The 18475-nt window shown below is 53.6% G+C and overlaps 1 protein-coding gene across 2 annotated transcripts in view; it reads left to right on the top strand.

The window, feature by feature from the left end:
- The window catches only part of LOC139254643 (interleukin-12 receptor subunit beta-2-like), a 60452-nt gene extending 42218 nt beyond the window's left edge, over positions 1-18234 (top strand). For both annotated transcript variants that reach the window (XM_070873765.1, XM_070873766.1), the window contains exons 8-15: positions 2631-2817; positions 3710-3895; positions 5055-5156; positions 6476-6631; positions 8941-9078; positions 11950-12049; positions 14257-14341; positions 17261-18234. In XM_070873765.1, coding sequence (XP_070729866.1) covers positions 2631-2817; positions 3710-3895; positions 5055-5156; positions 6476-6631; positions 8941-9078; positions 11950-12049; positions 14257-14341; positions 17261-17629 — 1323 coding nt within the window. In that variant the 3' untranslated portion in view covers positions 17630-18234. The remainder of the gene's footprint in view (positions 1-2630; positions 2818-3709; positions 3896-5054; positions 5157-6475; positions 6632-8940; positions 9079-11949; positions 12050-14256; positions 14342-17260) is intronic.
- Positions 18235-18475: the final 241 nt, after the last annotated feature.

The following is an 18475-nucleotide window of genomic DNA, read 5'->3' on the forward strand; positions in this document are numbered from 1 at the left end:
GTGAGGTACTGGGAGGCAGTTGGTGCTGGGGAGCCAACCCCCTTGAGGGGAAGAGGAAGTACAGGATCTATCGCTGAGCCAATGGCTGTGCAGGGTGGGTGTAGCTGGCCACCTCAGGGAATCTCTAGATCAACTGCACTTTCACAGCGCAGAGGCTGAGCTGGGGGAGTTACCGGTGCAGGAAGTGTAGACACTGAGCTGGGGGAGTTACCGGTGCAGGAAGTGTAGATACTGAGCTCGGGGAGTTACCGGTGCAGGAAGTATAGACACTGAGCTGGGGGAGTTACCGGTGCAGGAAGTATAGACACTGAGCTGGGGGAGTTACCGGTGCAGGAAGTGTAGACACTGAGCTCGGGGAGTTACCGGTGCAGGAAGTGTAGACACTGAGCTCAGGGAGTTACCGGTGCAGGAAGTGTAGACACTGAGCTCGGGGAGTTACCGGTGCAGGAAGTGTAGATACTGAGCTCGGGGAGTTACCGGTGCAGGAAGTGTAGACACTGAGCTCGGGGAGTTACCGGTGCAGGAAGTGTAGACACTGAGCTCGGGGAGTTACCGGTGCAGGAAGTGTAGACACTGAGCTCGGGGAGTTACCGGTGCAGGATGTGCAGAGACAGAGCGCGTGCCCTAAATCTATCCTGGAGCGCCTCCTGGTAGCTGCACCACGGACCCAGGGAAACAGAATTTACAAGACAGGATTAAGCTATTCAGTCTAACTGATCTATGCTGGAGCAGGACCTGAACTCAGTGCTCATCCTACACTGAGCAGGACTGGCCAAAGACCTCAGGGCAGGGGCTAACATAAAACAATGTACTTGTAAAACAGCAGTCAAGGCAGCAGTACCTCGGGGCTGTTCACGTGTCTAATAAGGACACAAGAATTAGGAGCAGGCGTCGGCCATTCGGCCCCTCAAGCCTGCTCTGCCATTCAATAAGATCATGGCTGATCTTCCACCTCAACTCCACTTCCCCGCCCGATCCCCATATCCCTCGTTTCCCCGAGAGTCCAAAAATGTATCTATCTCAGCCTTGAATATACTCAGCGACTGAGCATCTACAGCTCTTTGGCGTTGAGAATTCTAAAGATTCACAATCCTGTGAGTGAAGAAATTCCTCCCCATCTCAGTCTTATGTGGCCCACCCCTTATCCTGAGACTGTGACCCCTGGTTCTGGACTCCCCAGCCCGGGGGAAACATCCTCCCTGCATCTACCCAGGCAACCCTCTCAGAATCTTATCTTTTTCGATGAGATCAGCTCTCATTCTTCTAAACTTCAGAGAATTTAGACCCAGTCTACTCAATCTCTCCCCATTGGACAACCCTCTCATCCCAGGAAGCAATCTAGTGAACCTTTGTTGCACCGCCTCCAAGGCATGCATGTCTTTTCCAGTCACGTGTCCGAGGGCGACGGGTCATGTGTCCGAGGGCGACAGGTCATGTGTCCGAGGGCGACGGGTCATGTGTCTGAGGGCGACGGGTCATGTGTCTGAGGGCGACGGGTCATGTGTCCGAGGGCGACGGGTCATGTGTCCGAGGGCGACGGGTCATGTGTCCGAGGGCGGGTCATGTGTCGAGGTCGGGTCACGTGTCCGAGGGCGGTCAGTATGAGTTGCTGGACACGTGATCCCATGGTCATATTGTTGCTTGGAATACACTCTGCCGGAACTCTGCTCTTTGTTAAAGCTTTGCTTTGAACATCTTGCAAGCCCCTGCCCGAGGACCCAAGTCCTGCCATCACGGTGGGCTTGGAAACAGTTCTAACTCCAACGCTGCATCCATGGCGGACTCATTTCCTCCCCAATCTCTTTAACTAAGCTGACATTTATGGCTCATTCCTTCCCCGTTAATTCTGTGGTTGCCCAGGGCGATATCATACTCTGCTCCTTCCAGCAGTGCCCTCGTCTATTCATCGCCTGTTTTGTTGAAGGTCCCAGTCTAGTCACCTGCCAACTTTGGGTTACACACCCTCCATGCTCACCACCAGCCCTCTCATGGTTTAGTGGGTGAATCAGTACATCTCAATCTGTTCTGTGCCCTTGCATGGAGCAGTCCAAATCTTACTAGTTCCAATTTTTCAAACACAGTTTCTTTGTGTGCATCACAAGCCTCACCCACAGCTCTCCTCGCTCACCGTATTGGCTGTATGTTCTGACTCTCACTCTCTCCTCTGATCTCTCACGCCTCCCCCATTGCTGAAGCTATGTCCCAGCCCTGTGTCACAAAGTCCAAATGTGATTCAAGAATATTCCTCCCTTCTTACCATCTCTAACTCAAACACTGGACTCTAACCTCCAGCCGCTCTCTGTTTAACCTTTCCTGTCCCCTCTCTGTATCGACCTTCCCTCCGATGGTCACTTCTCCTCTGCCATGCCTCTGAAGCTCCAAATCCCGAACCTACACATCCCTGCAGCCTCGCTGGGTTGAAATCCCGACTTTGTGCATCTCCTGCTCGGACTCATTCTATGTCAGGCCCTTTTGGAACTCGTCACCACCCTCAGCCTGTACTCTTACCTCGACAGCGCCATCTAATCCACCTTGTCTTCTGCCCCGTCTCCTGGGGTTGCGTGCTGTGGGCTCCGGCCCGTCAACCGAGAATCTCAATCAAAAAACAATCATTTCTGTGGGTTTTGCAGCCTCTTGAGCAACATCAAGCGAATGGAATAATTCGGAGATACTCGGTGAGCCAAGGGGATGGAGAAGACGTGAGGGAGGTGACCACCTGCTGCAACATCAGCCTGTCAGGAACCGTGCGATTGGTGAGCGTCTCTGCGGCTAACTCTGTCGGAGCAACCCAGCCAGCCAAGCTCAACCTGGTGCAAGGTAAGCACACATCACACCCGGACATGTGTGTGCACACACAGACGGGTGTACTTGTGCACACACAGACGGGTGTACTTGTGCACACACATGGAGCTTCACACGCACACAAAATGTCTGCACATGCCTGGGATCTCTATTGCATTCATAGAATCATAGAATGGTTCCACCACGGAAGGAGGCCATTCGACCCGTGTCAGCTCTCTGCATGGACACACCAGCCAATCCCACTCCCCGTCCTTTCCCCGTGGCCCTGTAATGTTTTTTCCTTCAGGCACTTATCCAACTCCCTTTTGAAAGCCACGATTGAGTCTGCCTCCACCACCCTCTCAGGCAGCGCATCCCAGATCCTAACCACTCGCTGCGGGAAAACGTTTTTTCTCATGTCGCCTTTGGTTCTTTTGTCGATCACCTTAAATCTGTGTCCTCTGGTTCTCCACCTTTCCACAATGGGAACAGTTTCTCTCGATCTGCTCTGTCCAGGTTCCTCATGATTTTGAACATCTCAAATTGTACACACATTCTCATACACTCACACATCACAGATACTCACCAAAACACGTCTTCACACACTCAGCTTTCCCTTGTTCACATGCTGGTACAAGTACACAGAGCATTGTAAAGGGTTGTGGAGTGTGTGGCTGGGGTAGGTGGCTCAGCCAGTTTGTCGGTGCTGATCAGACTGTGTGATGTCAGACGGAATTCTCTCAATCACCCCCTCCCCACAGCAGCTCCTTTGCTTTGATGCTCTCCTCTTCCCCCTCACTGGGCCCATCCACCGAGAGTGGTCACTCCATTACAGGGTGAGCAACACCATGGAACTGAGCCTTAGTGAGAGCACGAGCGGCCAATTCAGAAATAAAATCATTCTTGGTATTGCATGTGTTTTGCTCAGATCAGCCAGCGCCACGGAATATAGTGGTTCACACCGGCAACCACTCAATGCTGGTGTCCTGGGAGCCCCCGCCCAACAGAATGCCCGAGGAGTTTGTGGTGGAATGGACTAACATGCACTCGCCTGAGGATGCACCTGACTGGAAGAGAATATCGGCAGCAAATGTGTCTGTGACTTTGAGAGACGGTAGGTGTAGGGCTAGGAGTGAGTTGGACTCCCGCTCACAGACCTTCCGACCAGACCAGACCGACAGCATTAAAATAAAGGTCCAGCATGAAATGGGTTTAGCAGTCCCAGATCCCAATCCCCCAATCCCCCAGTCCCCGGGTCCCCTGTGGCCAAGGGTCCACAGCATAAAACTGCTAATTCAGCTCTAATTTGATGGGACAGTGTAGAGGGAGCTTTACTCTGTATCTAACCCTGTGCTGTACGTGCCCTGGGAGGGTTTGATGGGACAGTGTAGAGAGAGCTTTACTCTGTATCTAACCCCCTGTACCTGCCCTGGGAGTGTTTGATGGGACAGTGTAGAGAGAGCTTTATTCTGTATCTAACCCCCTGCACCTGCCCTGGAAGTGTTTGATGGGAACAGTGTAGAGGGAACTTTATTCTGTATCTAACCCGTGCTGTACCTGCCCTGGGAATGTTTGATGGGGACAGTGTAGAGGGAGCTTTACTCTGTATCTAACCCCCTGTACCTGCCCTGGGAGTGTTTGATGGGACAGTGTAGAGGGAGCTTTACTCTGTATCTAACCCGTGCTGTACCTGCCCTGGGAGTGTTTGATGGGACAGTGTAGAGGGAGCTTTACTCTGTATCTAACCCTGTGCTGTACCTGCCCTGGGAGTGTTTGATGGGACAGTGTAGAGGGAGCTTTACTCTGTATCTAACCCGTGCTGTACCTGCCCTGGGAGTGTTTGATGGGACAGTGTAGAGGGAGCTTTACTCTGTATCTAACCCTGTGCTGTACCTGCCCTGGGAGTGTTTGATGGGACAGTGTAGAGGGAGCTTTACTCTGTATCTAACCCCCTGTACCTGCCCTGGGAGTGTTTGATGGGACAGTGTAGAGGGAGCTTTACTCTGTATCTAACCCCCTGTACCTGCCCTGGGAATGTTTGATGGGGACAGTGTAGAGGGAGCTTTACTCTGTATCTAACCCCGTGTATAAAACAAGACACTGCTATGAAGTGATACAGTGATGATTGCAGTATTGCTGGGTGCATCGTCCATCATTGATACTTGTGCTGAACGTATAAACAAATCTGTTTTATCGACTTGTTCCTGATTTAGTTTGTAAGCAGCGGGCGGCAGTTTCAGAATTTCCTGATGGCCATTTTGTTTTCTCTCCAGATGTTGTGTATCCTCGGTGTCTGTACAAGGTCTCAGTGTATGCTCGATATCAGGACGGTCTGGGAGGGCCAGTGTCCACCCTGGTCTACGCCGAAGAAGGAGGTGCTGTACTGTGTTCCTGTCACTGAGACCTATTAACGCTGCCTCCATGTTTGAGGGAGACCGTTTAATACTCAGGAAAGATTGAACAGGCTGAGGCTCTTTCCTCCAGAAAAGAGAAGTCTGAGGGGTGCTCTGATAGGGGGCTTTCTAATTATGAAGAGGCTCGATAAGGTAGACGTAAAGAAAATGTTTCCACTTGTGGGGGAGAACAGAGCCAAAGCCATTAACAGAAGACAGTCACCATTAAATCCAGTAAAGAATTCAGGAGAAACTTCTTTACTCAGGTGCGGGTGAGCAGGCAGGCTGGTGCCTCACTCACTTGGCCTCCTGTCACTGCCTCCCCTTCCTCCTTCATTATAATGCTGAATAGGGCGATGACCATTGGGAAGGACACTGCTGTTCCTTTCAGATAGTTGAGGGAGGAAGGAGTCGAAGGCTATGGTGATAGGGTGAGAGGAAGCACAGTGGGAGGAGGCTGGAGTGGAGCAGACACACTGGCACGGACCAGCTGGGCACAGTGGCCTGTTACTGTGCTGTAAATACTGTGGGATTCTCACTGCAACCCTGTGCACACACGGATCAACTACACAACACAAGTTATGCCACAGTATTGTGTGCCGTTGTGTGTGTCCAATTATCGAAAGGACAGAGAGCATATGGTGCAGACCCCTCTGGTCGTGGAGTTGATGGTGAGGACAGAGGCTGGAGGGAAAGCTTTACAGGGGGTGGTTGGAGTACTGAACACTTTGCCACAGGGAGTTTAAACGTGTTCCTTGCTTCCAGGAAGATGCTTAGTTCTGCTCCTGGAGTGACTGAGCCACGAGTCCCACAGATCTCGAGTTCCAGAAACCAAACTGCTGTTGTTTGCCTAGACAAGCACTTAGTCTTCCAATCATCATCATCATAGGCGCTCCCTCGAATCGAGGAAAACTTGCTTCCATGCCAAAAAGTTCACAGGTGTTTGCATGAAGGACCTAATATTCCAGGTCCTGAACTGCATCCTGAAGGGTGGAAGATGCCGGTGTGTGGATTTTATTTTAAACATATGGTGGTCGTTGCACACCAGCCACCACACGGGCTTGACAGAGTTAGGCCTTGACAGTGGCAAGGATTACCCAAGACGACTGGAGGCCAGCTCTGCTGCACGGACCTAGTGCGAACAGATATCACAGTGTGGGCTGGCCCCTGCTGCCCCAGGGCCTTCCAATAAGCTTTGAGTGACTGGTGCCTGTTCTCACTTGTAATACATGCCAATGAAATGTTCAGCTAAAGCCACCATTTCTGCTGCTGTCAGACGTCTCTCTTCCATCTGTTTGCAGCTCCTCTCGCTGGGCCCCAAGTATCAATTTTCAACATTTCCCAGACTGGGGCCACTCTGCTGTGGAAGATCATTCCACTGAGTCTGCGCCAGGGCTTTGTCCTGTTCTACACGCTGTACTACGTCAAGAATCCCAATAGAGACACCAGGCACAAAGGTAAGAGCAACCAATCCAGGATCAAACCTCGGCCCAGCTCCCCCAGTGGCCCACCTCAGCCTCGGGATGTGCAATTGATGTGACTCGCAATGTTTCAGCTGGGTACTGTGATCCTCTACAGCAGTAACAGATCACAGCAAGTCCCCGACACTCCCTGTCCCAGGCTTCGCCATGTCTGTCCAGCTTGCTGAGAGAGAGGTTTGAAATGTCCCACCCATCGGGTGCGAGAGACACTCGCGATATCTCAGCCAGTCTTTGTTTGGCTGTAGCAAAGAAACTTGTCCACGACCCTATGCTCAACTTCTTTGACGTCGCATGTGAGTGTACCCACCCCAGCTAAACACATTGAGCTCAATCTTGCAGTGCCTGGTTAGTTTGACTTTATCCTGCACCTTCAGCTCATAAATGGGAGCTAATAGAGGCATGGGGAGGGCCTTGGTAAACAGCACAGTTAATTGTGCATCTCCTTAATCAGTGAGGTTTAAGGATTGAGAAATAGACTGAGGAAGGACTGAGAAAAGGGTAAATTAGAGCGGGTGAATTCAATGTCAAATCAGGAACAGAAAGAGATGTAAACAGAGGGATAGAAAGATTGGATTGGGAGAGAAATAAGATAGAAAGCAAAAGTAAGGAAAAAAAATTAATTAAAAATTTGACATTTTTTAAATCTCCTAAAACAATTCACAACCTGAAGCAGTGGGACTTCACATGTTTAATTGTTCACTTTCTGGGCGAGAGCTTGAGTGACAGTCACTAACAATGATCACGTTGTTAAACAGGTACTTACACTGTTAACTACTAGGCATAACTTTGTGTGGAGAGTTTAATGGACAATTAATCTGCAAATGGACAGAACATAAGAAATAGGAACAGGAGTAGGCCATACTCAATAAGATCATGGCTGATCTGATCAAGTTTATGAAACTCACTGGTAGGTTAAGGGCTAAATGCCATTTTCACAAAGCTAGCGGCAGAGTGGCGAAATCAGCCAGTAACTTGTGGTAATTGACAATCCACGGGGAAGTTCTTCCTTGCTGATCGATTTGTACATTACTATGGCGTGTGTCATTCAGACACCATGAACTTGTCAGCAAATTCCGGCCTATTAATGTCTCTCTGCCTGCTGTGAAATCCCGGTCTGACCCAAGTATTCCCGGGCTAGCTGTGAAATCCCGGTCTGGCCTGGGTTAGCTGTGAAATCCCGGTCTGGCCCAGGTTAGCTGTGAAATCCCGGTCCGGCCCAGGTTAGCTGTGAAATCCCAGTGTGGCCCAGGTTAGCTGTGAAATCCCGGTCTGACCCAAGTATTCCCGGTCCGGCCCAGGTTAGCTGTGAAATCCCAGTGTGGCCCAGGTTAGCTGTGAAATCCCAGTGTGGCCCAGGTTAGCTGTGAAATCCCGGTCTGACCCAAGTATTCCCGGTCCGGCCCAGGTTAGCTGTGAAATCCCAGTCCGGCCCAGGTTAGCTGTGAAATCCCGGTCTGGCCTGGGTTAGCTGTGAAATCCCGGTCTGGCCTGGGTTAGCTGTGAAATCCCGGTCTGGCCTGGGTTAGCTGTGAAATTCCAGTCTGGCCTGGGTTAGCTGTGAAATTCCAGTCTGGTCCGGGTTAGCTGTGAAATCCCAGTCTGGCCCGAGTATTCCCGGTCTGGCCTGCGTTAGCTGTGAAATCCCGGTCTGGCCTGGGTTAGCTGTGAAATCCCAGTCTGGCCCGAGTATTCCCGGTCTGGCCCGGGTTAGCTGGGGTGGCAGATAAACCCAGGGTTCCTACACACGAACAATGAGGGACAGGTAAAGATCTTCTGGTCCATTGAGCATGCCCCACACAATTGCAATACCTTGTGTGTCACACCATATACACTTCACCCGAAACCGTGAGATCTCCTGGGAGAGGCAAAAATAGGTGATAAACCCAGTCCAATTTGGGGAAAACATTCTGGGAAATTCCTCTCTGACCCATCTAGGCGATTGGAACTAGTCCAGAGGATGAGTCTGGCCTTGAATTCCCTGCAGTACCAGCCTTCTGATCATGACTCTCGCTGGAAAGTGTGGGTGTGAATCCTGGGTGCAGGCAGGATTGGGGACGGCTGTGAAACAGGTCCCCACTGTTACTAATCTGAACACTCGCTCCTCTGGACTGGCACCTAAAGATTGGCCACTGGGGTGGGGTACCAGAGAGGGGCAGGCTCCTATAAACCCGCACGCCAGCTCCACCAGGGAACGTGCTGATGCGTAGAATTCTCCTGACCCTGGTGCCTTTCGTCACAAGTGGGAGAGCCTTCAGGTCAGTCAAAGCCATTGTTCTTTCTCACAGCTCTCAATATAAGCTGCGTATTACAGAGATACACACTATGGGACTTGGAGCCTGCGAGCACTTACAAGATCTGGATGACAGCGTCCACTGCCGTGGGAGAGAGCAGACGTGGGCCACACCTCAACTTCAAGACACAAGGTACTGGGGGAGGGCTCAGGGAGCGGGGGCTTGGGTGGAGTGTGTTGACGGTTCCAGATTCCTACTGTGCAGGGCCCCCAGTGATTCAGTGAGAGCCCAGCCACCCAGAGAGAGAGAGAGAGAGTCCAGAGAGTGACCCAGTGAGAGAGGGAGGGAGGGAGAGCCCAGAGAATGACCCAGGGAGAGAGAGAGGGAGGGAGACAGACAGAGAGAGCCCAGAGAGTGACCCAGCGAGAGAGAGGGGGAGAGAGAGAGGGAGGAAGACAGACTGAGAGAGGGAGAGAGAGCCCAGAGTGACCCAGTGAGAGAGAGGGGGAGAGAGAGAGAGAGCACAGAGGGAGAGAGACAGAGAGAGGGGGAGGGAGACAGACAGAGAGAAGGAGAGAGAGCCCAGAGTGACCCAGCGAGAGAGAGGGAGAGCACAGAGAGAGAGAGCACAGTGAGAGAGACTAGAGGGAGAGAAGGAGGGTCTAGAGGGAGAGGGAGGAAGACGTAGAGAGAGACCGAGCAGAGAGTGACCCAGAGAGAGAGAGAGGAGACAGACAGAGAGAGGGAGATCCCATAGAGTGACCCAGCGAGAGGGGGAGAGAGACAGAGAGAGACCAGAGGAAGAGCCAAGAGAGAGACAGAGAGGGAGGGAGAGAGAGAGAGACAGAGCCCCGAGAGAGAGAGAGCGTGAGCAAGACAGCTAGAGACAGACAGAGGGAGAGAGCCCAGAGAGTGACCCAGCAAGAGAGAGAGGGCCAGAGGGAGTCCAGAGGGAGAAGGAGGGAGGGAGAGAGAAGGAGGAGACAGACAGAGGGAGATCCCAGAGAGTGACTTAGCGAGTGGGAGAGAGACCAGAGGGAGAGAGAGAGAGACAGACAGAGAGACCCAGCGAGAGAGACAGAGCTCCAGAGACAGACACAGAGAGTCAGTCAGAGAGAGAGAGAGAGAGAGAGAGAGAGAAACAGACCCAGTACTTTCCAGTGTCAAACTCTTACTGGACAATTATTGACTGGGGAAGTTACACTAAGCCTCCAATGGGCCCTGTGGTTGGCAGTGTTGGATGTAAATCAGATTAAAGAAATATTAAAGAATTCTATTTATACAGCACCTTATCACATCCCACAATACTTCACAGCCAACTGAATGCAATCCGTATTGTTCCATTGGCAGCAGCCATTCTGTGCACAATGAGATTCCACAGCAGCACTGAAATCAAAGCCCAGTCAAGCCGATTTTTGCTGGTGTTGGATGATGGAAGAATGTTGGCTAAAACTCCCTTGTTCTCTTCAAATCAGAATTTTGTACTTCCACCTAAACACACAGCTGGAGCCTCATTAAATGTCTCATCTGAAGGACTGCCCCTCTGACAGTGCAACGCTCCCTCAGTATTGCCCCTCCGACAGAGCGGTGCTCCCTCAGTACTGCCCCTCCGACAGTGCAGCGCTCCCTCAGTACTGCCCCTCCCACAGTGCAGCGCTCCCTCAGTACTGCCCCTCCGACAGTGCAGCACTCCCTCAGTACTGCCCCTCCGACAGTGCAACGCTCCCTCAGTACTGCCCCTCCCACAGTACAGCGCTCCCTCAGTACTGCCCCTCCGACAGTGCAATGCTCCCTCAGTACCGCCCCGCCGACAGTGTAATGCTCCCTCAGTACCGCCCCTCCGACAGTGTGGCGCTCCCTCAGTACTGCCCCTCCGACAGTGCAATGCTCCCTCAGTACCGCCCCTCCGACAGTGCAATGCTCCCTCAGTACTGCCCCTCCGACAGTGTGGCGCTTCCTCAGTACTGCCCCTCCGACAATGCAGTGCGCCCTCAGTACTGCCCCTCCGACAGTGTGGCACTCCCTCAGTACTGCCCCTCCGACAGTGCGGTGCTCCCTCAGTACTGCCCCTCCGACAGTGTTGCACTCCCTCAGTACTGCCCCTCCGACAGTGCGGTGCGCCCTCAGTACTGCCCCTCCGACAGTGTGGCGCTCCCTCAGTACTGCCCCTCCGACAATGCAGTGCGCCCTCAGTACTGCCCCTCCGACAGTGTGGCGCTCCCTCAGTACTGCCCCTCCGACAGTGCGGCACTGCCTCAGTACTGCCCCTCCGACAGTGTGGCGCTCCCTCAGTACCGCCCCTCCGACAGTGCGGCACTCCCTCAGTACTGCCCCTCCGACAGTGCGGCACTCCCTCAGTACTGCCCCTCCGACAGTGCGGCACTCCCTCAGTACTGTCCCTCCGACAGTGCGGCGCTCCCTCAGTACCGCCCCTCCGACAGTGCGGCACTCCCTCAGTACTGCCCCTCCGACAGTGCAGCACTCCCTCAGTACTGCCCCTCCGACAGTGTGGCGCTCCCTCAGTACTGCCCCTCCGACAGTGTGGCACTCCCTCAGTACTGCCCCTCCGACAGTGCAGCACTCCCTCAGTACTGCCCCTCCGACAGTGTGGCGCTCCCTCAGTACCGCCCCTCCGACAGTGCGGCACTCCCTCAGTACTGCCCCTCCGACAGTGCAGCACTCCCTCAGTACTGCCCCTCCGACAGTGCAGCACTCCCTCAGTACTGCCCCTCCGACAGTGCGGCGCTCCCTCAGTACTGTCCCTCCGACAGTGTGGCACTCCCTCAGTACTGCCCCTCCGACAGTGCAGCACTCCCTCAGTACTGCCCCTCCGACAGTGTGGCACTCCCTCAGTACCGCCCCTCTGACAGTGCAGCACTCCCTCAGTACTGCCCCTCCGACAGTGTGGCACTCCCTCAGTACTGCCCCTCCGACAGTGCAGCACTCCCTCAGTACTGCCCCTCCGACAGTGCACACATAGATTTGTGTGTTAAGTGGTCCAAGTGGAGTGCCCTTAAGGTGGTTTGGGTTCTAATACAGGTACTGCTTTTATTCTGTGTTCAGCTGCACAGGTTGCCATTTGGAAGGTCCTGGTGCTGGTGTCCATGTCCCTGGTGTTTGTAGCTCTTTGCTTCCTCTTCAGCAGAGATTACTTTCTACAAAGGTGAGTCAGCCCCTGCGATTTACTGTATGCCCACAGGTGCGGTGAAGTGTGTCTGTGGATTTTTGTACACTAGTGTGTATGTGTGGGTGGGCACTATTGCTCATGTGCAAACACGTGTTGTGTGTGCCTGCATGTGTCAGTGCGCTCGCGTGCGTACGCCTGAGTGTGTGTGAACTTGGTATCTGCCTGTAAACACTTCTGTGTTACCTCCATAAACTGACCATCGCTTTCCCTTCATCCATCGTTGTCTTTCCTCGGATGATGGGGGTTAATCTGCCCTCGGCTTTGGAAAGAAAGCAGAGGTGGTACACCTGCTGGGGACACTGAGTGAGCCTCACGCTGAGCTCCTGTCCCAGCACAGGGGCTGCACTCTGCCAAAGTCTGCCCGATTTGCCCAGGATATCCCGGGTGTTGCAGTGAGCTTGTGCTGTACCTGATGTCCAGCAGGCAAGGGACAGGTCAGCAGTTTCTGCATGCAGTCTACATCAAGTTAATGATCTCTGGCCTTGTCAGACCTGCTGTACTCCATTTGGAGCGGTCGTGTTTGGGTACTTTCCCCGTCCACCTCCGACACCCAACTGTGTGAGAGAACCTTTCTCCTCCGTCACCCAACTGTGTGTGAGAACCTTTCTCCTCCGTCACCCAACTGTGAGAGAATCTTTCTCCTCCGTCACCCAACTGTGTGAGAGAACCTTTCTCCTCCGTCACCCAACTGTGTGAGAGAACCTTTCTCCTCCGTCACCCAACTGTGTGAGAGAATCTTTCTCCTCCGACACCCAACTGTGTGAGAACCTTTCTCCTCCATCACCCGACTGTGTGAGAACCTTTCTCCTCCATCACCCGACTGTGTGAGAACCTTTCTCCTCCGACACCCGACTGTGTGAGAATCTTTCTCCTCCGACACCCGACTGTGTGAGAATCTTTCTCCTCCATCACCCGACTGTGTGAGAGAACCTTTCTCCTCCATCACCCGACTGTGAGAGAACCTTTCTCCTCCATCACCCGACTGTGTGAGAACCTTTCTCCTCCGTCACCCAACTGTGTGTGAGAACCTTTCTCCTTTGTCACCCAACTGTGTGAGAATCTTTCTCCTCCGACACCCGACTGTGTGGGAATCTTTCTCCTCCATCACCCGACTGTGAGAGAGAACCTTTCTCCTCCATCACCCGACTGTGTGAGAATCTTTCTCCTCCATCACCCAACTGTGTGAGAACCTTTCTCCTCCATCACCCGACTGTGAGAGAACCTTTCGCTCTGTCACCCATTGCCCAACTGTGTGTGTGAGAACCGTGCAGGAATTGACACTGGTCACCTCTCCCAATCCCCAGAACCACTGATTTCCTGCGCTGAAAGTTGAGGAGGTGTCTTCTATTAACTTAAGGGTTTGAGAGGGTGGATAGAAAGAGAGTGGTGAGAATGTGGAACTCGCTCCCACAGGGAGTGGTTGAGGCAAATAGTATCGATACATTTAAGGGGAAGTTGGGGAAGTACACGAGGGAGAAAGGAGTCGAAGGATAGGGTGATAGGGGTAGATGAAGGAGGGTGGGAGGGGGCTCGTGTGGAGCACGGACCCGTGGGGCTGAATGGCTTGTTTCTGTGCTGTCGATACTGTGGAGTTCTGTATGGACTATTTCTTCGGGTGGGGGGAGTCCAGAACAAGGGATCATAACCTTAAAATTAGAGCCAGGCGTGATGTCAGGAACACTTCCTCACACAAAGGGTAGTGGAGATCTGGAAGTCTCGCCCCAAAGAGCCGCTGAGGCGGGGGTGGGTCAATTGAAAACTTCATAACTGAGAAGATTTTTAAATAGTGGGATTACATTTGCCACGCTCCAATCTGCAGGAACTGTTCCATAATCGATAGAATTTTGGAAAGTGACAACCAATGCATCTACTATTTCCATGGCTACCTCTTTTAGTATTCTGGGATCATCATCAGACCCTGGGCATTTATCGGCCTTCAGTCCCATTAGTTTCTTACTAATAATCATTTCCTTTCATTCCTCTTACTCACTGGACTCTTGGTTCCCTAGCATTTCTGGGAAGTTATTTGTGTCCTCTTCTGGGCAAGTGTTCTAAGGGATATGGAACCAAAGCGGGTAACTGGAGTTATGATACAGATCAGTTGTGATCTAATTGAATGGCGGAACAGGCTCGAGGGGCCTCCTCTGTTGCTATGTTGCTGAGAGTTGCTTCATGTCTTTCAGGATACAAAGCCTCAGCTCCTTCTTACCTCAGTGGTGCTGCCAGGAAATCCCGGATCCAGGGAACAGCCGAGCTGGGCTCCAGCAGGTGAGCACTTCCCTTGTTTATCAAATACCCCCCACCGATGGTTCAGGGGTAAAGGCAGTGAGTAGCCCAGGATTGAACACGGCTCGCCTCACATCACCTCACCTCGCCTCGCCTCGCCTCACATCGCCTCGCCACACATCGCCTCGCCTCGCCACACATTGCCTCGCCTCGCCTCACTTCGCCTCGCCTCACATCGACTCACATTGCCTCGCCTCACATCGACTCACATTGCCTCGCCTCACATCGCCTCGCCTCACCTCGCCTCACATCGCCTCGCCTCGCCTCGCATCGCCTCGCCTCGCCTCGCATCGCCTCGCCTCGCATCGCCTCGCATCGCCTCGCCTCACATTGCCTCGCCTCACATCGCCTCGCCTCACATCGCCTCGCCTCACATCGCCTCACATCGCCTCGCCTCACATCGCCTCGCCTCACATCGCCTCACATCGCCTCGCCTCACATCGCCTCGCCTCACATCGCCTCACATCGCCTCGCCTCACATCGCCTCACCTCACATCGCCTCACATCACCTCACATCGCCTCGCCACACATGGCCTCGCCTCACATCGCCTCGCCTCACATCGCCTCGCCTCACATCGCCTCACATCGCCTCGCCTCACATCGCCTCGCCTCACATCGCCTCACACCGCCTCGCCTCACATCGCCTCGCCTCACATCGCCTCGCCTCACATGGCCTCGCCTCACACCGCCTCGCCACACACCGCCTCGCCACACATCGCCTCGCCACACACCGCCTCGCCTCACATGGCCTCGCCTCACATCGCCTCGCCACACATCGCCTCGCCACACATCGCCTCGCCACACATCGCCTCGCCTCACATGGCCTCGCCTCACACCGCCTCGCCACACACCGCCTCGCCACACATCGCCTCGCCACACACCGCCTCGCCACACACCGCCTCGCCACACACCGCCTCGCCACACATCGCCTCGCCACACACCGCCTCGCCACACACCGCCTCGCCACACATCGCCTCGCCACACACCGCCTCGCCACACACCGCCTCGCCTCACATCGCCTCGCCTCACATCGCCTCGCCACACACCGCCTCGCCTCACATCGCCTCGCCGCCTCGCCTCACACCGCCTCGCCACACATCGCCTCGCCTCACATCGCCTCGCCACACACCGCCTCGCCACCTCGCCTCACATCGCCTCGCCACACATCGCCTCGCCACACACCGCCTCGCCTCACATCGCCTCGCCGCCTCGCCTCACACCGCCTCGCCACACACCGCCTCGCCTCACATCGCCTCGCCGCCTCGCCTCACACCGCCTCGCCACACATCGCCTCGCCTCACATCGCCTCGCCACACATCGCCTCGCCACCTCGCCTCACACCGCCTCGCCTCACATCGCCTCGCCACACACCGCCTCGCCACACACCGCCTCGCCTCACATCGCCTCGCCACACACCGCCTCGCCACACACCGCCTCGCCACACACCGCCTCGCCACACATCGCCTCGCCTCACATCGCCTCGCCTCACATCGCCTCGCCACACACCGCCTCGCCACACACCGCCTCGCCACACATCGCCTCGCCACACACCGCCTCGCCTCACATCGCCTCGCCTCACATCGCCTCGCCTCACATCGCCTCGCCTCACATCGCCTCGCCTCACATCGCCTCGCCTCACACCGCCTCGCCACACACCGCCTCGCCACACATCGCCTCGCCTCACATCGCCTCGCCTCACATCGCCTCGCCACACACCGCCTCGCCACACACCGCCTCGCCACACATCGCCTCGCCACACACCGCCTCGCCTCACATCGCCTCGCCTCACATCGCCTCGCCTCACATCGCCTCGCCTCACATCGCCTCGCCACACACCGCCTCGCCTCACACCGCCTTAACCCCTTCCCCTTCAGTATGCCAAAGGCAGTCGATGGGCTAAATTGCCTTTCAAGACTTTCTAAACTCTGTTTTTGTCCCCCCGCCCATTGTGACACTTCTCTTTAATGGTTTATATCCTATTAAACTTGACTTGGATACTGTTTTCCACCCACACCCATGTCATCTCCTGCTTCACCTCATTCATGCCTTTGTACCTCTGGACCTGACTATTCCAATGCTGTCCCTGGCCAGCATTCCATCTTCCATAAACTTCAGCTGATCCATAACTCGGCTGCCCATGTCCAAACTCACACCAAGTCCCGCTCACCCATCACCCCTGTGCTCGCCGACCTACATTGGCTTCCGGTCCGGCAAAGCGTCCATTTTTAAATTCTCATCCTCGTGTTTAAATCCCTCCATGGCCTCGCCCCTCTGTAAGCTCCTCCAGCCCCACAACTCTTGCACCCGCTTTTAACCACCTGGCTCTTCGCAGCCGTGCCTTCAGCCGACTGGGCCCTAAGCTCTGGAACTCCCTCCCCAAACCTCTCCGCCTCGCTACCTCTCTCCTTTAAGACGCTCCTTAACCTACCTGTGACCAGACATTTGGCCATCTGTCCGAATATCTCCTTATGTGGCTCAGTGTCAAATTTTGTTTGATAATGTGCCTGTGAAGCGCCTTGGGATGTTTAAGCTGCTATATAAATGCAAGTTTTTGTTGTAGATCAATCCAGGTCTGCACCTGGTCTGGTGAGTCATTCTGAGCTTTGAACTGAGTGCGATTAGCCTTTCAGACCAGATTTGCTTTTGTTCTAAACCACGTAGAACCAACTTAGCCCTGAAAACAAAAATTGGCCTAATGCGCGTCTCCGACATGAAGAATAGGCAAGGCACAGGAAGTCACCTTTAGAACCTGTACCCCAGCCAGAGTCAACATATTCAGGAGTTAAAGGGGAAACATTGTCAAGAGAAAATGGACTGCACATACAGGGAAACACAAGCTCGAACTATTGGTGGTTTGACTCTGGGTACTGATCCTAACCTTGTTTCTCTATCGACCTTTAGCGCCATTACTCTGCAGACCTTGGGATGACGGAGAAGGAGCCGGAGATTGTTGAAGTGGAAGAGACTGCACCCGAGGACAAGGTGCAGGTTCCACTGACAAACAACAACAGCCCCATTCTGGCAGCTGACAGGGCCCCAAGCACTGAAGCTCTGTATCGGACAATCCCACCATCCCTGGATGTAGACAACTCTCTGCAGGCCTCCACATGTCTGGATAAGCGGCCTGCGGATCAGCCCACCAGCACAAAGTTCACCTCTGGCTATGAGAAACACTTCATGCCGTCACAGGAAGAGCTGCTTGACAATGAATGGCAGATAGATAGCAAGGAGGATTGGCTGGGGATGGGGGATACCATCAGTGACCTTTAACCCTCGGGTTCCCCAGGATACCTGAAATGCATCGGAACTCCCAGAGAATCTCGACACATTACATAAACCAGCGTGGGTTGCTGCTGGTCTTGGCATCTCTGAAGTCACAAGTTTAGCAAATCTAATTAAAGGTAATGAGAAGGACTGATGGGGAAGCCATTGGGCCCATTAAACTCCGCCTTCCACAGAAACCGACACTCTCCCATTGCAGCATCCAACTAGCTCAATTCCAGGATCAGTAGCTCCATTTCTCAACTGACGGTCCATGTCAGACCTTGCCTGCTCGTCTAATGATGGAGAACTTCAAGAGTCTGCACACCATCCCCTTGTTTTACTCAGGTTACGTTAAAGTCATTTTACAAATGTTGCTGTTCCATGCCATGCACCATGATATAAACCACTGTCGAGTAATCGACTGGTTACCACCTAGCAGACTGAAAACCCAGGACCCTCCCTTCTTTTCTGCCCCTCAGTTCTCCAACTCTGGGACTCCAAGTAACTGGGGGCTCTACACTGCTGCCAAGGCTCCTGATTTATTTTTAAATGATCTGTGAATACTTTCATATTGAATATTGTAAAGAAGCCATTTTTTAAAAATCTGTATTCTGGCAATAAAAAGATCGTCGTTATTTTTTTTAACAGCTTCAGAGACTTATTATCAACTCAAAACTTTTTGTAATATTTCATTTCAGAGTCAAAAACTTCAGGCCAAAGGAAAGTCTCATGGAGACAGCTCCTTCCTTCAGTGACGGGCACTGTGGATACGCAGTCGGGCGACCCACACACGCGTGGCAAACTGCGAGGACACAAGGAGCCTGCAAAGTGCTAGAGACAGGTTAAGTGAGT

Source organism: Pristiophorus japonicus, unplaced genomic scaffold (assembly GCF_044704955.1).
Source record: "Pristiophorus japonicus isolate sPriJap1 unplaced genomic scaffold, sPriJap1.hap1 HAP1_SCAFFOLD_563, whole genome shotgun sequence".
NCBI classification, from domain to species: domain Eukaryota; kingdom Metazoa; phylum Chordata; class Chondrichthyes; family Pristiophoridae; genus Pristiophorus; species Pristiophorus japonicus.